Raw genomic sequence first — 23,176 nt, 5'->3', positions numbered from 1 at the left:
CACCCAAAGCAGTAAATGGGAATAATGTGATTATTAACCATCAGATGACAGATCAACTGCTTAAATGTTTCTAAAGTCAGTTTTAAGCAGAAACGAGGTTGATAATCGGTGAATTGCTACTGACGCTCGGAAATCACGTAGGTGCAACAGCACGTCAGACTCAGAGGTGCTGCTGTGACGCTCTGATCGCTTCCTCAGTCTTTTATTATGAATTAATTCTGAATTTATGTGGAAATGATTGTTGTATAAAAGCTTCAGATATTTGTTGCTGAGACAGATGATGACTAGAAGCAGTTTGAAGCAGAAACGAAGTGATAATCTGTGAATCAGTGCTGTGGTCCAAAAAGACGCATGCACAATAAAGGCAGGGTGGACCAATTTTTAGGGGGGACCTGTTCGGGCGGCAACACCGGGTCTCTGTAGAAAACCAACGATTGATGTCACTCATGCTTCTATCCAGTATAGAAACCATCTGTGGTTCAGACTCTTGCCTTCATCAAACCTACAATGGAAAGAGTTTTCCAATAAAAAATGAGTTGTTTTTATATATGTTTGTTATTGTAATCATTTACTTTTCAGTGTAAAAGATGTGCTTTGGAATGAATAATGAAATCATGAGGCTAATAACATTTTTTTAAGTCACTTAAAAATGTTGCTAAGGTATCTGTCCTTCAAAACTGTGTTAATGTCATAAAACCCTGGATGGCTGCTGACTAAACATAGTAACTCCACTCAGCTGCTCCCTTGTTTTCACTTGGGGTCGCCACAGTGGCTGGATCTGCATGTTTACATTGCACGGGTTTTCCACATTACATGGAGAAATGTGTTAGGGGTGGGGTTTGAACCGGAACCTGGCTGCTAACTATCTGTCACATAGTACAGAAACAACTGAAGTTCTTGTTTATGGCCTTGAGGACTTTGTCTCCTCTGTGGTTAAGAACCTTGGATCTCTGTCCTCTTCTGATCACTCAGCAGTCACAAATTTGACCAGGTTCTCAAGTTTGACACACGTTCCCCAGCTTGTGCAGTCAGGCTTCTTCCACCTTCGGAGCATCACCTGTCTTAGAATCATTGTGTCTCAAGCTGAGCTGGAAATGATCATGCATGCTTTTGTTTTGTCACATCTCATCTGTTGTAATTTGCTGTTGCCTAGCCTCAGTCAGTCTTCTCTGGATCACTTACAAATGGTCCTGAATGCTGCTGCAAGGTTTCTTACAAAGTCCTCTGAGAGGTCTCCTGTATTCTCTTTGCTTTGGCTCCACGTTCAGTTCAGACTGCAGTTTAAAATATTGGTGATGGCTTTTCGAGCTCTGCACGGTCAAATGCCTCTACATCAGTGAACTCTTACACCCTTATGTGACAAGCAGGTTTCTGAGGTCCTTGGAGCAGAACCTGTTGATTGTCCCTAGGTCAAGGCTGAAGACCAGTGAAAACTATGCCTTTAAGGTTGTTGCTCCCAAACTGTGGAATGCACTGCCACTGCACCTGTCCTAGCTTTTTTGAAACGTGTTGCAGGCATCCATTTCAAAATGAGCAAATATCTGCACAAAAACAATAAAGTTTATCAGTTTGAACATTAAATATCTTGTCTTTGTGGTGTATTCAATTGAATATAGGTTTAAGAGGATTTGAAAATCATTGGATTCTGTTTTTATTTACATTTTACACAACGTCCCAACTTCACTGGAATTGGGTTTGTAGTTATGTGTGTCGGTGATCAATTATATGTGTAGGTGATTAATTATATGTGTAGGTGATCAGTTATGTCTGTAGGTGATCAATTATTACTACCACCAAATTAGGCAGCTGTGTACTGTTCAACAGCGTCATCTGAGAAGAGTTTTGAAAATCAAATGGGATGATTACATCAGTAATGAAGACGTTTTAACTCTGGCAGGTGTTGAAGACATCAAAATCAAACTAGTTAGAAATCGACTGCACTGGCTGGACCACGCTACCAGAGTGGACGATGATAGGCCAGTGAAAGCCCTACTGTATGGCAAACTTACGGAAGGGACTCGCACTGTTGGACATCCCAAGCTATGTTATAAGGATACTTGCAAAAATGCTTTAAAATGGGGAGGAGTTCTGGGTGGTTAGCAATGGGACGTTGAAGCGTAGAGAATAGGGCTGAAACGATTAATCAAGTAATTCGAATAATTTGATTACAAAAAATGGATGACATTGTTGCATCTCTGTCCGTATAAGATTGTATCTTAACTGAGCAAGGTGAGTGTGTAAGGTTCTTGTTAGCCTGCTGTGTCTCAGCCTGAAGTTTGTTAAACAATTTGGCTGACGTGAGTGTGACATTGGCAGCGGTGTCAGTGAGTACTTCCTGCTGGAAGGAATTTTCCAGTGTTACAGGCATATATAGTTTTTGGGTTCTTTTCCGAAAGGTTGCACAAAAACGTGAGTTTGCATGGTTCGTTGACCATGTCCAGGTTAGCACATGTTTTCTCTTCTAGGTTGACCTTGACTCCAAGAGTGGTGCTGGAGGAGTATGGTTGACCTTTTCGTAGTTTCGAGTCTAGGTCCTGCTGACCTAGTCTTCTGGATCTGTGTCTGTGAGTCAGGCTGTGATCTTCCTCAGTCATGTGAGACTGAGGGAATGATGCTGCTATATGGGAAGGTGGAACCATACAGGTGATGGATAGCACATCAGCCTTTCGTTGATGGTTCTCTTCCTTCAACTCATAGATGATGTCTCACTAGAGCGTTTACATTTCCTGCCTTATGGTAGAGTTTTCACATTTGTCTGCAGGGGAAGTCCTGCCTTGGTATTTGTTATGAGTTTGTCTTTCCCAGTTTGTGGGTTTTTCCCAACGTCCAGGTGCAAACTGTCCATGTCGTATCTTTGAGTTTGGATTGGTCTTCAATCCAAAGTAGTTTACATTTTGGGGGACCACGGTCATTGTGCTCTTCACTAAAAAATATTAGTCCTGTCGATGTTCAGTTATGGCACAGTTCATTTTTGACCCAAAATACATAAACATACCAAACAGACCAAATGTCAGCTGTCAACAGTTTGTGCGTGATCAAAATTGCACACATGCACACAGAGCTGTTTGTCTTTTCTGCATTCTGCTGTAAGCAGGTGATTTTAATTTAACAAACAGAGATGGAGGCGGAAGATGTTCAAAGCAATACGTATGCATAGCGTGCACTATGTGAAAATACACAACAGTAAATGACTCCATGGCAAAATCTGAACATTGATTGAGCGTGGCACAGATACGCTCTGATCCAGAGTCTGTACTCCAACACATTCTGGTTCCACAAAGTAGCATCAAATGTATCTGTCAAACACACTTCACATTTTTGTGCTGTTGTTAAATTAGTGTGTGTTTCATTCCAGGAGATTGAACAGAGGCTTCAGCAGCAAGCAGCCCTGTCCCCCAGCTCAGCCCCTTCTGGCCCCAACGCCTCCAAGACTGACACCATGATCCGACATCACGCTCTGCGCCAGGTACCACGCAGCATTCACTCACCTGGCCAGTGTCTGAAAGCTGATGGCCCCAGTCACAGGCAGTTACTTTACCATAGCAGCAAATTCATTCATTCAAGTCGTCATTTACTTCAGACACACACACAAACACACACACCATGCTCTTAAGTAAAGTAAATGTGAATGTAAAAATAGAATTTTGATGATGGTGTGAAACATAAAACAAAATGACCCTTTATGATGGACAAACGTATGGATGGAGTCACCTCGTCCGGATTAGGGAAAAGCCTCCTCGTGGAGCCAGGCCTGGAGTGGTGGAAGCTAACAGACGAGTGCCCGGTGGCTGAGTTGACAGCTGTGGTGCTTGGTCAGGCTCAGCCCGACTAAACAACATGCTGTCACCTCAGTGTGGGTTCATCACATGCAAGGGGAGAGTAAAGGGTCAGGTGCATTGTCCAAAGGGCACTGGACAGCGGTACATGCCCACACTGACTGACACTCAGCCATAGTACTTGAGTCTTGGACCATGGAACGTCACCTGTCTGGTGAGGAAGGAGTTTGAGCTTCAGCGGAGGAATACCAACTAGACACACGCACAGCATGGGCTCTGGAACCAAACTCTGAAGAAGGTTGCACTCTGTCTTTCTCTGTAGTTCTCAAGGGTGAGAGGCTCTGGGTGGGTGTTGAGATAACCACAAGTCCCTGGCTGAGTGAACGGGAAGGTTGCCTCAGTGCGACCATGTCGCAGAGTGGAATCTGACTCTTGTTTGTGCAGATGCACAACAGATGAACAACATTTCAGAGTATCCAGCTTTCTTGGAGACTCTCAGTGGGATCCTAGAAATGGTCCCTGTTGGGGACTCCTTAGGTCTAGTGGGAGACTTCAGTGATCATGTGGGTAATAATGGAAAAACTTAGAGAGGAGTGATTGGGAGGAATGCTGCCCCCCACCATCTGAATCCAAATGATGTTTTGTTGGTGGATTTCTGTGTTGGTTACGGATTGTCCATAACAAACACATTGTTCAAGCACAAGGGTGTCCATAAGTACATTTTGTACCAGAGCACCCTAGGTCAAAGGTTGATAATTGATGTCATAACTAGGAATGCATGGATCCACATCTTTTTACTTCCAGTCCGATTCCGATACCTGAACATGGATATCTGCTGATACTGTTATTATTCTGATACAAGTGCTCTGATTACTCACACTCATCACTCATCTTCAACCGCTTTTCCGGGTTCAGGTCGCGGGGGTAACAGCTCCAGCAGGGGACCCCAGACCAGCCACATTGACCACCTCTGACTGGGGGATCCCGAGCCATTCCCAGGCCAGTGTGGAGATATAATCTCTCCACCTAGTCCTGAGTCTTCCCCGGTGTCTCCTTCCAGATGGATGTGCCTGGAACACCTCCCGAACTCCTCCCACACCCACTGCTTTGCCTCTTCCACAGCAGAGGATGCTGCCCTTTGGGCCTGTCGGTACCTTGCATCTGCCTCTGGAGTCCTCAGAGATAACATGTCCTAAGAATGACTCCTTCTTCAGTCGGACAGCTTTCCTGACCACTGGTGTCCACCATGGTGTTTGAGGGTTGCCACCCCTTGAGGCACCTAAGACCTTCAGGCTACAGCTCCTCGGTGCAGCTTCAGCAATGGAAGCTTTGAACATTGCCCATTCTGGTTCAATGCTCCCAACTTCCACAGGGATACTAGAGAAGCTCTGCCGGAGGTGTGGGTTGAACATCTGTCGGACAGTGGGCTCCTCCAGACATTCCCAGTTCGCCCGCATTATCCGTTTGGGCTTACCAGGTCTGTCCAAAGTCCTCCCCCACCCTCTGATCCAACTCGCCACCAGATGGTGATCAGTTGACAGCTCTGCCCCTCTCTTCACCCGAGTGTCCAGAACATGCGGCCTCAGATCAGATGATACGATCACAAAATCAATCATCAATCTTTGGCCTAGGGTGCTCTGGTACCATGTACACTTATGAGCATCCTTATGTTCGAACATGGTGTTTGTTATGGACAGTCCGTAGACCTGAAAGTTCAGATACAATTCCCCAGAATGTACATCTCAGATGCAAGCCTAGATTTGATGTTTTGATGAAAGAATTAAGTACTTTTATTTATTTTGGGGGGTTTCTTGTGGTATTTTGGAAATGCAGAAATGTGCTCCTTCCTCATTTTATAGAGAAGACAGCACTCTGTCCCTCACTCTGTCTCCCTTCTCTGTCTCTCTCTCCCTCTCTCTCTCTCTCTCTCTCTCTCCCTCCCCCCAAGAAATTAGCTCTTTAGAATGCTGAAATGTGCAAATGTAAAAGAACAAAATAAATCTGACTGATCGTATACATGTTTATGTACATGTAAATGATGGCATTGTTGGGTCAGTGGCTGAAATCTCATCTCTTGAACACCAGATGGCACACCCGCCCTAAGTACATGGACTGTTTTACAGAAGGAGCATATTTCTGCATTTCCAAAATGCCACAAAAACCACCAAAAATAAATAAAAGTACTTAATTTACTCATGTGGAGTCAGTCTGGGTCAGTCTCGGTAAATCAAATCATGATAGTGAACACAGAACGGAGGCGTGTCTCATTACGCCACATTTCATGGACACTCGGGTGAAGAGAGGGGTGGAGCTGTCAACTGCTCACCACCTGGTGATGAGTAGGGTCAGATGGTGGGGTAAGCCACCATACCGACCTGGAAGGCCTAAATGTGTTTGTTGGAAGAGCCTATCCAGACAGCCTTCAACTCACACCTCAGCAGAAATGTCTACTGTATGAGGGAGGTCAGGGACGTGGAAGTGTTAAAGGTTCAAGACCTCCATTGTTGCGGCAGCAGCCTTGAGCCGTGGTCAAGCAGTTTTTGGTGCTTGTCATGGCAGCAACCCAAGAACCCGCTGGTGGACACCTACAGTAAGGGAAGCTGAAGAAGGAGGTCTTTTGTGTCTGGTTGCCACAGAGGTCTCTGGAATCAATGGATAGGTACCAGGAGGCCAGAAGAACTGCTTACTTGGTTGTTGCTGAATCTGTTGTTGCTGAATATCCAGGTGTTGGAGGTGTTTGGTGAGACCATGGAAAATGACTTTCACCCAGCCTCAAAGTGTTTCTGGCAAACTGTCAGGCGAGTCAGGAAAGGGAGGCAGTTCTTAGCCCAGGCTTCATAAATGATAGTAAGTAGTGAAGAGAGAGGGAAATAGTTTAAAAAGAGGAATGGGAGCCAATTTTTCAGTTATATGAATGTGTGAGTGATAGTTGGCATTTATAGGGTTAACTCCATGTCCCTAAGCAGAGGGGGCGTCGCAGCCTGACGACACAGCCGACCGCGTTTTGGTGAGCGCGGCACGCAGAGAGAGACGCAGCAAGAGAGACCACACTGACTGGGCACGTGCATGTGAGAGCGGCCCTGCTGACAGTCGTCCATAAGTTAAAACTGAGGAAAAACCGGTTCAAAGTTGCCGTAGGTCAAACTTATGGAGTTTTGGTTGATGTTAACTGCTCAGCGGTAAGTCCATTGTATGTCTCGCATTGAGTGAAAGTGGATTAGCTGTGGCTAATATTAGCTGCTAAACGTTAATGTAGTACCTCCTGGATGTTAGCCGCTAAGCTAGTTCTGACTGTGAATCATAGACACCTGTGCTAACAACTGAGCTAACAGATGAGCCATTGGAGTAACTCAGGCAAAATGTTAAGCCATCGTGTGTGTGTGTGTGCGTGCGTGTGCGCGCTCGCGTACGTGGAGCCTCGGTGTGAATGTGCGTGTGTGTGGAAAAAATGGATAAATTTCATGTTGCTTCATCACTTTTTGGAGCAGTTGATGAAGCGCCTGACTTACGTTATCTGTGAAAAGTTATAAACTGTAGTGAAGTGAAACCTGTGAAGGAAGAAAAAAGGAAATTGTTTTTTATTTTCCATTTAATTATCTTTATGAGTTTTTGGATTTATATAGGTCATATTGTTATCAACTGTTTTAACTAGGGATGTCCCGATCAGGTTTTTTAGCCCCGATCCGATTCCGAGTCATCTGATTTTGAGTATCTGTCGATACCGATTCCCGATCCGATACTTTAAAAAACTGAATGAACAATGAACAAATGCTAAATATATAATTTCATTTTAATCACCTTATTTTATTATTTATCACTTAAACAGTGCACTTCTCCTTGAGGTAGCTTGAACAATCAAGTAATAATCTACCAGACTTAAAAAAATATACAAGTTTCCATGTTATTTTATTTGTCTAAAAATAAATGTCAAAGGTTCCGTATGTTAAACAAGAAATTATCATCTGAAATAACAGGTGGTTTTAATTTACAAAGAACCATTTATTGGTTTAGCTATTTTAATTACAAGTGTTCTAAACTTTTTTTAAAACAGTAATCAGACATTTTAGGTAACAAACAACAACAAAAAACATTTCCAAGGATTTTTATTAAGACACGTGGTTTCTGCACTGATCTGTGGTTCAAATCCCCGCCTGACTGGAAAATCACTAAGGGCCCTTGGGCAAGGCCTTTAATCCCCTATTGCTCCCAGTGTGTAGTGAGCGCCTTGTATGGCAGCACCCTGACATCATGGTGAATGTGAGGCATAATTGTAAAGCGCTTTGAGCCTCTGATGCAGTTGGAAAAGCGGTATATAAATGCAGTCCATTTACCATTTGTACAGATCGGTGGTTTCTGCCACTAGTCTTCCATGTTTTGGCCCGACGCGTCGTTCCTATTGGACAGCGCGAAGCTACGTCACAGCTCAGAGCGTCGAAAGTTCAAAAGTCAACTTGAAAAGTAAAAGGAAAAATACAACCAACTTACATTTGCGTCCTGACAGTCCTCAGTGTCCCTCTGATGCTTTATCAGTGTTCAACAAGTTCAGAGCAGCGCAGTGAACGTGAATGAAGACAGAAACTCTTTAAGACGCGCTCCTAAATGTGATGAGTGCGCTCGTCGCTTGTGCGCACACCATCTCTCGCTCCGTTTTGCAGACAAACAATCACAGGACAATTTGGTTTTTTCTTTTTGTTAATCAGATGACAGATGGTCGTCCTGAGGACTTGGTCAGCACCGGGTCCCGCTGCGCACGGAAGGATGACTGAGCAAGAGTTTTGGTGGGAAAGTGTCCATCATCCTCTTGTCGTTCCATCGAGGCGTCAGGCTGAGCGCGTAAACACACAAACAGCAGTTCTGCCAAAGAAACTTTGCGCGCGTAACTCCCCCCACCTCTGTCCGGGTTACAATTCCATCTCTTCTTCACAAATTCACTGCGCAACTCTTGTTCCCTTTTCTCCTCTGGAATCGGTTTCAGCTGCACGCGTGTGCGAGAATGTCTGGTTGAACTTATGTTTTTTCTTTTGTTCAATTAAAAAAAAAAAGGTTGGGTTGAACTTTGACCGCGTCAGCCTGCCGACAAGCGGCATTGCGCGCTCCCGTCAGAAGTGTCATGTCAAAAGCCGAGCTAAAACAACACTTCTGATGCCTCTAAAAAAAAAAAAAAAGCAACGCATCTCATGCCTCTGACGCTTCCGACGCGTGAAAAAGCCCATTAATCTGCAATAATGAGCTTGAAATGGCGCTGATCAAAATAATGAGGATAAAATCTATATTGGATTCCTGATCGGGATGCAACGTCCGATTTCGATCAATTCTGAAACCACGTGATCGGATCGAGACATCCCTAGTTTTAACTATGAATTTGTGGCCTTGAGTAGTTAAATTTTACTGAGGCAAGTGAATGTGACCTGATTCACAGGTCAGGTTTTTGAGAGATCTTACGACTGATGCTGAGAGTGGACGTCAGTGCACCAGGAGTCACCTCCAGAAAAAAAAAAGGATTTGCAGCCGGTTAGCTGCCAGACGGCTCACTGGGCACCAGCCTGGAGATCCAGATCCAAGGGACTGGATGGTGAGCCAGAGTTGAGGAGAAGAAGGACAACTGTATTCATCTCCCTACTCGTGGTGTGGTAGGACAGAGTTGAACACAACCATAAGGGTCCCAACGAACAGATAAAAGAGAGGAAGAAAAACAAAGGACGCATTTTTTGTTTTGTTTCATTTCTGTGCACATTTTATTTTTTCCTCTGTTTAGTACATAATACTGTGTCAAACTGTTCCTGTTAATGACCCAGAATATATACGAGGTCTGTCCGTAAAGTATAGGTCCTTTTTATTTTTTTCAAAAACTATATGGATTTCATTTATATGTTTTTACGTCAGACATGCTTGAACCCTCGTGCGCATGCGTGAGTTTTTCCACGCCTGTCGGTGACATCATTCGCCTGTGAGCACTCCTTGTGGGAGGAGTCGTCCAGCCCCTCGTCGGAATTCCTTTGTCTGAGAAGTTGCTGAGAGACTGGCGCTTTGTTTGATCAAAATTTTTTCTAAACCTGTGAGACACATCGAAGTGGACATGGTTCGAAAAATTAAGCTGGTCTTCAGTGAAAATTTTAACAGCTGATGAGAGATTTTGAGGTGATACTGTCGCTTTAAGGACTTTTTACGGTGCGAGACGTCGCGCAGCGCTCTCAGGCGGCGTCATCAGCCTGTTTCAAGCTTAAAACCTCCACATTTCAGGCTCTATTGATCCAGGACGTTGTGAGAGAACAGAGAAGTTTCAGAAGAAGTCGGTTTCAGCATTTTATCCGGATATTCCACTGTTAAAGGAGATTTTTTTAATGAAAGACGTGCGGGCGGATTGCAGCGTCGGCTCGCAGCCGCCGCGACGCTCCGCCACAGGAAAAACACCTCTGTTGGAAGCCTTGAGGACACATTGGAACATCTCCAGCTGATAAGCAATTTCTCATATACTCACTCCACTGAAAGCCATCAAAAGCCAACTGGATTTTACAAATGGTTATCAACACGGAGGTGTTTTTCCTGTGCCGCCGCGCCGCGTCGGCTGCGTCCCGACGCGCGGACCCGTCGGCACGTCTTTCATTAAAAAAATCTCCTTTAACAGTGGAATATCCAGATAAAATGCTGAAACCGACTTCTTCTGAAACTTCTCTGTTCTCTCACGACGTCCTGGATCAATAGAGCCTGAAATGTGGAGGTTTTAAGCTTGAAACAGGCTGATGACGCTGCCTGAGAGCGCAGCGCGACGTCTCGCACCGTGAAAAGTCCTTAAAGCGACAGAATCAGCTGTTAAAATTTTCACTGAAAACCAGCTTAATTTTTCGAACCATGTCCACTTCGATGTGTCTCACAGGTTTAGAAAAAATTTTGATCAAACAAAGCGCCAGTCTCTCAGCAACTTCTCAGACAAAGGAATTCCGACGAGGGGCTGGACGACTCCTCCCACAAGGAGTGCTCACAGGCGAATGACGTCACCGACAGGCGTGGAAAAACTCACGCATGCGCACGAGGGTTCAAGCATGTCTGACGTAAAAACATATGAATGAAATCCATATAGTTTTTGAAAAAAATAAAAAGGACCTATACTTTACGGACAGCCCTCGTATTTCTTGAAAAAATCAGTTTTGAGTGAGTGTGTTTAATGTTGATGATCCCACTTGGGCTTCGTGAGCGACTGTTTAGAAATTCTGATAGCTGGTCCAAATTGGAAACGGATATTGAACCATATCATTACCAGTAACTCCATCAGGCAAAGAAGGGTTACAGTGTGCTCAGCAGGGCAGGAGAGCTGCTGAACTGGACTGAGGATATTGTCAGGCAGTGGGAAGAACACTTTGAGGATCTTCTTAACCCTATTGGCATGCCCTCCGTCAAGGAGACAGGGATGGAACACTTGGACCGATCTGATGTCATCATCCTAGCAGAAGTCACTGATGTAGTAAAAAAAAATCTCAGTGGCAAGTCACGGGGAATGGACGAGATTCACCTTGAGATGCTGAAGTCTCTTGTTGGGCTGTCATGGCTGACCTGCCTATACAATATTGCATGGAAGCAATTAAAGGACTTGGAAATAAGAGCCCTGCCAACTCGGAGAGTACCAAGCAGGTCGTTCACCCAGCATGCACTGAGCTCTGTAGGCATGTAACCTCAACACCCACACTAATCCAGCACAGCTGGCTAAGGTTTGCAACATGTGCACGTGAAAGACAGCAATCCCAACTCCAAATCCCATACCACCGTCACCAATGACCAAGACTGAGAGAAGGCAACACACAGAGAAAAGTACTGAACCTTGAAACCCAGAAGCACACATAAGGTGCACCGGCAGAAACCTGAAAGCCACAAACAGCCTCAAACCCCCTGCGCCGGTCTCAGTGTGCAAGGACTGCGCAGAGAGACCAGAGACCATGCACTAACCAGAGTAATCATTAATTTGAGGAATTTACACACATCTTCAGCATCTAAAAGGGTTGGTGTCACATAAATGTGTGGGGTTTTTAATGGAGTATTTTATAGAGTAATCAAGACTGTACTGATGAGTTCTGTCTTTGGTTTCCCTAGGCTCCTCAGCCTCAGGCGTCCCTGCAGCGAGGACTGTCTAACTCTGCGCGGGGTGTCCTCTCCAACTTTGCTCAAGCCTCTCAGCTGTCGGTAGCCAGCAGCCTGATGGGAATGACCAGTGCAAAGCACTGTGGAAACAGCAGCAGCAACAGACTGCAACACGACGGCCGGCGGCAGATCTACAACATACCAGGTACCTGAACTCCGTGAGCGTGTGTCTGTGCATGTGACGTATCTCAGCACACTCTATTTGGTCTATTAAAAGTATCAACAGGAGCTTTTCCACAGCAGGGTCCAGGACGTGATTGAGATTTTGGAGTTGGAACAGGGTTTTGTCCATCATGTATCTAAAGTTGTGCAGTTTGCAGCATTAAACAGCTGATCAGACACAACATGTAACAAAGCACTGACAAAAACACAGACGATGTTTCATTTCAAACAGAATCTGATGTGCAAATGAGAAAGATGGCGCCTGTGTGTTTGGCATGCTGTCATCTCTGTCCATACCGCTCGTCCGGTTTTTTGTTATTTGTAGCTGTGTTTTTGCACTGTGTATCTCTGCCTTGGTTGTGTGTAATCGTCATTCTCTCTTGAACATTAATGCTCTTTATGAGCCGCTGCTGTCGTCTGAGTCCAGGCTGGGAGGGCCCTGCCCCCCGCCCTGCTCTGCCACCTGTGCTTGCGGAGGTCCCGCTGCACCTGCTCCGTTTTCCTTGTGCTCCTCTCCGGAGGAGGCGCTTTAGAAGGCGCGGAAAGCAGAGCAGTGCATCGGTGAAATTGAAGTCCTACCTGGCAGCCTTCACTAGAGGGTCTGATCCTCGCCTCCTCTGGGATGGACAATATTCTTGGGCGTGGGAGCCCGCGCTACACACGAGAGGCTGCTGGATTCATCCTGTCGTTCCTGGACTGTCCTCTCCGATGACCGGACTGGCTCTGCCAAATCTGTGCCTATTTTTGCCGCAGCTTCCTGTTGCTGCCTCTCGCCGGGCTGCGAAGTTTTTACGCCGGTGCTGTCGGCTGCGGGCTCGCAGACGTGGCGTTTCACCTGAGCTCCTTCGGCCGCTGAAACACACTGCGTCACTGGCTGCTGAGGAGCTGAATTTCCACATGACTTCATTAAAACCTGCTGATCCCACCGAGATCCTTAGTTTGGGTCTCATTAACATCAGATCATTGTCTCTGAAGTCATTGCTGGTTAATGACTTAATTGTGGATCATCATCTGGATATGCTTGGATTATGTGAAACCTGGCTTAAATCCACAGCTGTCCTTCCTCTGAATGAGGCCTGCCCACCGGAGTACACTTTTAGTCACGTTTCATGTGATGTGAGGAAAGGCGGGGGTGTTGCTTTTATTTATAAATCCAGGTTTACTTTATTAACTGTGGGGGGTCATAAATATAATTCATTTGAGCATCTGATTCTCCGTTATGCCCATGATGTTAAGTACTGTCAAGGTCATAAAACTGGAAATCAGCTATGTTATATTGTCACTGTCTATTGGCCCCCTGGCCCATATTCTGATTTTTTTAGATGAATTTGGTGCGTTCATCTCTACTCTGTCAATTACCGCAAACATCATCTTGATTATTGGTGATTTTAACATTCATATATATATTTGTGACAGCAAGGCGACACGCAAGAACCAAATCCAGAGTATTACCACTGATATGCGTTGAATCACTGCAATGAACTGCTGAAATCCCAACGCATCCCAGTGGTAATACTCTGGATTTGGTTCTTGCACGTGGCCTCGCTGTTACAAATCAGCAGTCTCTGACCACTCGCTTATTAGGTTTACAATTATGCTGCCACGTTTTGTGGAGCAACATCCTTGCCTATTATTGCGATTGTATTAAACCTTCAACTTTGACTGAACCTGAAGCTAGACTGCCGGAGATCTTAACGTCAAGTTCGATGAATTTTCAGTCGGTAGACAGTCTTGCGGATAGCCTGAATTTAGTGCTAAAAACCACACTTGATAAGATTGCACCTCCTCTATTAAGGACATGCCTTCCCAAGGCACAGACACCTTGGTTCAACAGTTATTTGCGTGACCTCAGGCAGAAGGTTAGAGGTTGGAAACGGAAATGGCGTAGTTCCAAACTAGAGGTGTTCTCCATCTTGCGTGGCGTGAAGCTATTTTAGATTACAAGCATGCTTTACTGGCTATGAAGAAGACCTATTAGTCTCAATTGATCAACAAGAACAAGCAAACAAGCATAACTCAAAGTTTTTGTTTGAAACGGTGGCATTTCTTATTCGTGGACAACCACCTGTTGGTTGTTCTCCCTTTTCAGCACAGGACTTTCTGGACTATTTCGAGAAGAAAATAGAATATATTAGGTTGAGTACATCTCAGCATACTTTGGTCCAGTCACTGCACCCTGGGCTGGGTGCTACCACTGAGGTGCAACCTAGATTTGCGGAATTTGATAGTGTTTGACTAGTTGTGCTGACGAAACTCGTGATGTTTCCTAAAAGCACAACTTGTTTATTTGATCCCATACCAACAAAATTGTTTAAGGATCTTTGGCCCACTCTTGGGCCGACTGTGCTGGAAATTATTAACCTTTCACTAAAGTCTGGATCTGTTCCAAATTGTTTAAAATCTGCAGGGGTTAAACCATTGTTCAAGAAATCTAATCTTGATCCTGGTGTATTGAAGAATTATAGGCCAATATCAAATCTAACATTCTGCTCTAAAGTTCTGGAAAAGGTGGTTTCACAGCAACTCGTGGACCACTTTACTGAGAATAAAATTTTTGAGCCATTGGAGTCTACTTTTCGAAAATATCACTCCACAGAGACAGCACTTATTAAAGTAGTGAATGATCTTCTGCGAGCAATAGCCTCGGATACCACTACAGTCTTGGTGTTGTTGGATCTCAGTGCTTTGTTTGACATCGTTGATCATCATATTCTACTTCATAGACCAGAAAATTGTTTCGGGATTACTGGAACTGCCCTTGCGTGGTTGACATCTTATCTCTCTGGTCGTTCCCACTATGTTTTGTGCAATGACAGTACCTCTGATTTTAGAGGCATGAAGTTCGGGGTTCCGCAGGGGTCTGTTCTGGGCCCCCTGCTTTTTTTCCCTGTATATAGCACCCCTTGGGAACATATTGCGGTGTTTTGGGGTTGCTTTTCATTGCTATGCTGATGACACTCAGTTGTATATGCCGATAGCTGCTGGAAATCCTGTCCACATGGAATCTCTAGAGGACTGCCTTGGACTCTGATAAGACTGAAATGATGGTTCTTGGTCCAGCAAGGCATCGGTATCAATTTGATCAGCTAGCACTTAGCCTAGGTTTGTGTGTTATACATCATACTGACAAAGTGAGGAATCTTCGGGTAATTTTTGATCCTACGTCCTCCACATTAGGTACATTACAAGGACTGCTTTCTTCCACCTAAGAAATCTAGTGAAGCTTCGTCCCATCCTGTCGGTGGCTGATGCTGAGACCTTGATTCATGCTTTTATTTCCAGATTGGACTATTGTAATGCTTTGTTTTCTGGTTTACCGCAGTCCAGCATCAGGGGTCTCCAACTGGTTCAAATGCTGCTGCCAGACTTTTGACACGAAGCAGAAGGTTTGACCATATTACACCGGTTCTGGCATCCCTTCACTGGCTTCCGGTCTCTCTGAGATCTGATTTTAAAGTATTATTATTGACCTATAAAATTGTTCATAGACTGGCTCCCCCCTACTTGGCCGGCCTGGTTGAGTCCTACATGCCGGCTCGCGCTCTGCGTTCACAGGGTGCAGGCCGATTGTGCGTCCCTAAGGTGAAGAAAAAGTCAGCGGGTTACACAGCTTTCTCTTACCGCGCCCCAGCTCTGTGGAACGATCTGCCTTTGCAGATCCGACATTCGGACTCTGTGGAGAACTTTAAAGCCAGACTGAAGACACACTTGTTTTCCCTGTTTTATCATTAGTATTTTACATGATTGTGTGTCTTCTTTTATTTCTCCCTCCATCCATCCATCCGTTTTCTTCTGCTTTATGCGGAGTCAGGTAGCGGGGGCAGCAGCTCAAGCAAAGCTGCCCAGACCTCCCGATCCACACACACCTCCCCCAGCTCCTCCAGGGGAACCCCAAGGCGTTCCCAAGCCAGCCGAGAGATGTAGTCCCTGCGGAGGAAACCCATCTCGGCCACTTGTACTCGCGATCTCATTCTTTCTTTCGGTCATGAGCCAAATCTCATGACCATAGGTGAGGATCGGAACGTAGATCAATCAGTAAATCGAGAGCTTTGCCCCCCTACTCAGCTCTCTCTTCACCACGACGATCCGATACAGCGACCGCATCACTGCAGACGCTGCACCGATCCGTCTATCGATCTCACGCTCCATCCGTCCCTCACTCATGAACAAGACCCCGAGATACTTAAACTCTTCCACTTGAGGCAAGGACACTCCACCGACATGAAGAGGGCAAAGCACCTTTTTCCGGTCAAGAACCATGGCCTCGGATTTGGAGGTACTGATTTTCATCCGGGACGCTTCACACTCGGCTGCAAACCGCTCCAGTGCACGCTGAAGGTCCTGATTTGACGAAGCCAACAGAACCACATCGTCCGCAAACAGCAGAGACGAGATTCTGTGGTTCCCAAACCAGACCCTCTTTACACCCTGGCTGCGCCTAGAAATTCTGTCCATAAAAATAATGAACAGAACTGGTGGCAAAGGGCAGCCCTGCCAGGTCTGACCGGCTGACAGGTCAGACTAAGGGCAGTTCAGAACCTCCATGACCAGTAAAAAATCAAGGACCGAGACGTCGCCCGGTACGGCGGAGCCAGGGCCCCACTATGGAGCCAGGCTTGGGGATGAGACTCACGCGCAATCGCCTGGTGGTCGGGTCTTAGCCCATGGGGCCCGGCCGGGCTCAGCCCGAAAGAGCAACGTGGGCCCGCCCTCCTGTGGGTTCACCACCTGCAGAGGGGGCCATGGGGGTCGGGTGCAGAGAGGATTAGGTGGCGGTCGAGGGCGGGTGGCCCGGCAGCCCGGTCCATGCTCACAGCCCCTGGCTGTTGGGACGAGGAATGTCACCTCGCTGGGGGGGAAGGAGCCTGAGCTTGTGCGGGAGGTTGAGAGATACCGACTAGAGATAGTCGGGCTCACCTCCACGCACAGCTTGGGCTCTGGTACCCAACTCCTGGAGAGGGGCTGGACTCTTCATTCTTTTCTTTCTTTTTTATTTATTTTATTCCTTTTATTTATTTACCTTTTAAATTTTTTGTGTTTTGATCTTAATTCATTTTATGTTGCTTTTTAATGATGTTTGTGAAGCGCCTTGAGGCGACTCGTTGTGATTTGGCGCTATACAACCCCTGGCAAAAATTATGGAATCACCAGCCTCGGAGGATGTTCATTCATTTGTTTAATTTTGTAGAAAAAAAGCAGATCACAGACATGACACAAAACTAAAGTCATTTCAAATGGCAACTTTCTGGCTTTAAGAAACACTATAAGAAATCAGGAAAAAAAATTGTGGCAGTCAGTAACGGTTACTTTTTTAGACCAAGCAGAGGGAAAAAAATTTGGAATCACTCAATTCTGAGGAAAAAATTATGGAATCATGAAAAACAAAAGAACGCTCCAACACATCACTAGTATTTTGTTGCACCACCTCTGGCTTTTATAACAGCTTGCAGCTCTGAGGCATGGACCTAATGAGTCACAAACAGTACTCTTCATCAATCTGGCTCCAACTTTCTCTGATGGCTGTTGCCAGATCAGCTTTGCAGGTTGGAGCCTTGTCATGGACCATTTTCTTCAACTTCCACCAAAGATTTTCAATTGGATTAAGATCCGGACTATTTGCAGGCCATGACATTGACCCTATGTGTCTTTTTGCAAGGAATGTTTTCACAGTTTTTGCTCTATGGCAAGATGCATTATCTTGAAAAATGATTTCATCATCCCCAAACATCCTTTCAATTGATGGGATAAGAAAAGTGTCCAAAATATCAACGTAAACTTGTGCATTTATTGATGATGTAATGACAGCCATCTCCCCAGTGCCTTTACCTGACATGCAGCCCCATATCATCAATGACTGTGGAAATTTACATGTTCTCTTCAGGCAGTCATCTTTATAAATCTCATTGGAATGGCACCAAACAAAAGTTCCAGCATCATCACCTTGCCCAATGCAGATTCGAGATTCATCACTGAATATGACTTTCATCCAGTCATCCACAGTCCACGATTGCTTTTCCTTAGCCCATTGTAACCTTGTTTTTTTCTGTTTAGGTGTTAATGATGGCTTTCGTTTAGCTTTTCTGTATGTAAATCACATTTCCTTTAGGCAGTTTCTTACAGTTCGGTCACAGACGTTGACTCCAGTTTCCTCCCATTCGTTCCTCATTTGTTTTGTTGTGCATTTTCATTTTTGAGACATATTGCTTTAAGTTTTCTGTCTTGACGCTTTGATGTCTTTCTTGGTCTACCAGTATGTTTGCCTTTAACAACCTTCCCATGTTGTTTGTATTTGGTCCAGAGTTTAGACACAGCTGACTGTGAACAACCAACATCTTTTGCAACATTGCGTGATGATTTACCCTCTTTTAAGAGTTTGATAATCCTCTCCTTTGTTTCAGTTGACATCTCTCGTGTTGGAGCCATGATTCATGTCAGTCCACTTGGTGCAACAGCTCTCCAAGGTGTGATCACTCCTTTTTAGATGCAGACTAATGAGCAGATCTGATTTGATGCAGGTGTTAGTTTTGGGGATGAAAATTTACAGGGTGATTCCATAATTTTTTCCTCAGAATTGAGTGAGTCCATATGTTTTTCCCTCTGCTTGGTCTAAAAAAGTAACCATTACTGACTGCCACAATTTTTTTTCCTGATTTTTTATAGTGTTTCTTAAAGCCAGAAAGTTGCCATTTGAAATGACTTTAGTTTTGTGTCATGTCTGTGATCTGCTTTTTTTCTACAAAATAAAACAACTGAATGAACATCCTCCGAGGCCGGTGATTCCATAATTATTGCCTGGGGTTGTATAAATTAATAAATTTTATCTGCCGTGGAGCTTCGTCTTCAACATCGGTCCTTGTCCTCTGCTTCCCTCTAGTGTCTGCTCCTACTTTGGGTTTATCTTAATTCTGGTTTGGGTTTCATGGTTTATTGCTGTTTTATTGTATTGTTTTCTTGTGTTCTTGGTTCTCATGTTCCATTTTTCTGTTATCTAGTCTTTGGCTTAGATTCTGATTACAGAAAACTGTCATCATATAAACCAGATATTCATATTCAAAAGTAAAACGTCCCAATGCTTTTGTATGGTTTTCCATGTAATAAACTCTGTACACTCTAAAAAAAGGAACTGCTGTCTCAACAAGAAAAAATTATGCAACAATTTGCATATTTTTTTTTAAAGTTATTTCAACTTAGTCATTTCTGAGTTAAGACTGCTCTCGTTTAGATGAAATTACTTTAAAAAATCTAAGCAAATTGCTACATCACTTTCTCTCATTGAGACAGCTGTTGTTTTTTAGAGTGCATATACCAGATTTTGTACAATGGATTTTCACTCACATCACACAGAGCGTCCCGCGCCATCGCAATGTATTTCCACGAAAAACCCCTCGCATGTACCGGACAGAGCAGTCAGGGCATCCCCTGTAACTGAGGTACGAAATGAGGTTCAGCACTGACACTTCCTGATTCAAGGAAAGTGGGCACCATATTTCCTTGATTAAAAGTCCGGCCATTTATTGTTTTCAAACCGTGCTCAGATCTGGCACCTAAATGAGGCAGGGCATAATTCAAGGCCAGTGAATATTCTGCTTGCTGCGTACACTGTAACATGGTGTTAAGTTTCACACACATCCCTGGGTGTGACGAACCAAACCACTTTAGGTCAGAGCCCTCTGTGGGGCTGTGAACCCTCTCTGGAGCCTGACGCGCACCTGATAAATGACAGACAGCACAAAGGGCTGTGATTTGTCACTTTTCTGCTTTCACTCCTTCCTCTCCTGTCATATTTTAATAGTTTTTGCAGTGCGCACACTAATTACAGTTCGATCATGGATCATATAGGCTTGACATAAATGTCCACAAATATTACCAACTTTACAATGCGGAATCAGAAAAAGACACTCAAATGAACTTGAATTCATTGAGAGAAATTGTACACCTTACCTTTGGTTTGGAGGTTGATGATAGTAGAAAGAAGTGAAGCTCATTAAGGGACAAATTAATCCAGAAAAAGCCACTGTTCCTGTGACGAATTGCATAAAGACGTAACTGAGAACTTTAAAAGGGTCATATGCAAATCATTGTCAGTTGTAGAAGCATAAATCAGGCTTTATGGTTTAGGGTACCACTCTGCATCAGACGTAGAAAAAGAGTTACTTGACCAAATGCAATCTTTTTAACGCACATAATGCCCGACACTTATTTAAGAGAGGTGTTTATTTTTTTCAGATGAAGTTTTGATCCCGTCATTAAATGAGGCAGGCCCCAGGTTCAAGGTCAGGCGTTTAATCAAGGAAATATGTAAGCCTAATTGGTGCTAGGGATTCCACGTAAATTGGTCGGTGCCTCCTGGCTGTAACTAATCCGTTACATACATATAACGGATTTTTTCCATAAAATGGCAAAAATCCGGGGAGGTGGGAAGGTGATGGTGTAGTGGTTAAGGCATTGGGCTTGAGACCAGAAGATCCTTGGTTCAAATCCCAGCCTGATTAGAAAATTACTAAGGGCCCTTGGGCAAGGTCTTTAATCCCAGAGTTGCTCCCGGTGTGTAGTGAGCACCTTGTATGTCAGCACCCTGACATCGGGGTGAATGTGAGGCATTATTTGTAAAGCACTTTGAGCGTCTGATGCAGATGGAAAAGCGCTATATAAATGCAGTCCATTTACCATTTATTTACCATTCATATATACGAGGGCTGTCAATAAAGTAACGGTCCTTTTTATTTTTTTCAAAAACTATATGGATTTCATTCATATGTTTTTACGTCAGACATGCTTGAACCCTCATGCGCATGCGTGAGTTTTTCCACGCCTGTCGGTGACGTCATTCGCCTGTGAGCACTCCTTGTGGGAGGAGTCGTCCAGCCCCTCGTTGGAATTCCTTTGTCTGAGAAGTTGCTGAGAGACTGGCGCGTTGTTTGATCAAAATTTTTTCTAAACCTGTGAGACACATCGAAGTGGACACGGTTCGAAAAATTAAGCTGGTTTTCAGTGAAAATTTTAATGGCTGATGAGAGATTTTGAGGTGATTCTGTCGCTTTAAGGACTTCCCACGGTGCGAGACGTCGCTCAGCGCTCTCAGCCGCCGTCGTCAGCCTGTTCAAGCTGAAAACCTCCACATTTCAGGCTCTATTGATCCAGGATGTCGTGAGAGAACAGAGAAGTTTCAGAAGAAGTCGGTTTCAGCATTTTATCCGGATATTCCACTGTTAAAGGAGATTTTTTTAATGAAAGACGTGCGGACGGGTCCGCGCGACGCTCCGCCACAGGAAAAACACCTCTGTTGAAAGCCTTAAGGATAAGTTGGAACATGTCCTGCTGTTAAACAATTTCTCATAGCCATCAAAAGCCGCCTGGATTTTACAAATGGTTATCAACACGGAGGTGTTTTTCCTGTGCCGCCGCACCCGTCCGCACGTCTTTCATTAAAAAAATCTCCTTTAACAGTGGAATATCCGGATAAAATGCTGAAACCGACTTCTTCTGAAACTTCTCTGTTCTCTCACGATGTCCTGGATCAATAGAGCCTGAAATGTGGAGGTTTTCAGCTTGAACAGGCTGACGACGGCGGCTGAGAGCGCTGAGCGACGTCTCGCACCGTGGGAAGTCCTTAAAGCGACAGAATCACCTCAAAATCTCTCATCAGCCGTTAAAATTTTCACTGAAAACCAGCTTAATTTTTCGAACCATGTCCACTTCGATGTGTCTCACAGGTTTAGAAAAAATTCTGATCAAACAACGCGCCAGTCTCTCAGCAACTTCTCAGACAAAGGAATTCCGACGAGGGGCTGGACGACTCCTCCCACAAGGAGTGCTCACAGGCGAATGACGTCACCGACAGGCGTGGAAAAACTCATGCATGCGCATGAGGGTTCAAGCAAGTCTGATGTAAAAACATATGAATGAAATCCATATAGTTTTTGAAAAAAATAAAAAGGACCGTTGCTTTATTGACAGACCTCGTATATAGCAGATTTTGTCAGGTTTATACATATGCAGTATACCCTGTTAGATTTTTTGAGTTTTTGGCAATTTTTCAGAGAATATGAATGATAACTTTTTTCACTCATGGTTACTGGTTGTGTGAAGCCATTTATTGTCAAACAACTGTGTTTACTCTTTAAATCATAATGACAACAGAAACTAACAATGACCTGCATCAAAGGTTTACATACTCTGGTGATTTTGGCCTGGTAACATGCACACAAGTTGACACAAACAGGTTTGAATGGCTACTAAAGATAACCATCCTCACCTGTGATCGCTTTGCTTGTAATCAGTGTGTAGTGAGTTTCTGGTCTCCTGACAGACCCTTGCATCTTTCATCCAGTGCTGCACTGACGTTTCTGGTTTCTGAGTCATAAGGAAAGCAAAAGAATTGTCATATAAAAGGTAATTGGACAGTTTAAAACAGTAAAGGAATATAAACAGATTTCCAAGGGACTGACAGTGCCAATCAGCAGTGTTCAAACTCTAATTAAGAAGTAGAAGATGAGGGATTCTGTTGGAACCAAACCACTGTCAGGTAGACCAACAAAAATGTCCAACAACTGCCAGGAAAATTGTTTGGGATGCAAATAAAAACCCACAAATAACTTTAGCTGAAATATAAACTGGTGTGGCTGTTTCAAGATACACAATAAGGATGCATTTGAAGAAAAATGGGCTGCATGGTTGAGTCACCAGAAGAAAGCCATTACTACACAAATGCCACAAAGTATCCCGATTACAATAAGCCAAACAGCACAGAGAACAAAGTAATTTGGCATGATGAGACCAAAATTGATCTTTTTGCCCATAACCATAAACATTACATTTGGAGAGGATCCACCTCCATGCTACTGTGAAGCACGGAGGTGGATCGCTGATGTTTTGGGGATGTGTGAGCTACAAAGGCACAGGAAACTTGGTCAAATTTGATGGCAGGATGAATGCAGTACGTTATCAGAAAATACTGGAAGAAAATTTGCACTGATGTGCATGGGACCTACTTGGATGTTTCAACATGACTGCGATCCAAAACACAAGGCCTAGTCAACCTGTCAGTGGCTACAGCAGAATAAAGTGAAGGTTCTGGAGTGGCCATCTCAGTTTCCTGACCTCAGTAT

At 44.4% G+C, this 23,176-nt stretch overlaps 1 protein-coding gene across 1 annotated transcript in view; it reads left to right on the top strand.

The window, feature by feature from the left end:
* The window catches only part of LOC117501892 (transcriptional repressor p66-beta-like), a 35,114-nt gene that overhangs the window by 5,409 nt on the left and 6,529 nt on the right, over positions 1-23,176 (top strand). The window contains exons 2-3 of the mRNA XM_034160857.1: positions 3,356-3,466; positions 11,859-12,051. Coding sequence (XP_034016748.1) covers positions 3,356-3,466; positions 11,859-12,051 — 304 coding nt within the window. The remainder of the gene's footprint in view (positions 1-3,355; positions 3,467-11,858; positions 12,052-23,176) is intronic.

This window comes from Thalassophryne amazonica, chromosome 20 (genome assembly GCF_902500255.1).
Source record: "Thalassophryne amazonica chromosome 20, fThaAma1.1, whole genome shotgun sequence".
In the NCBI taxonomy this organism is placed as follows: domain Eukaryota; kingdom Metazoa; phylum Chordata; class Actinopteri; order Batrachoidiformes; family Batrachoididae; genus Thalassophryne; species Thalassophryne amazonica.
The sequence above is the reverse complement of the archived record's forward strand: the minus strand, read 5'-3'. Positions and strand labels throughout refer to the sequence as shown.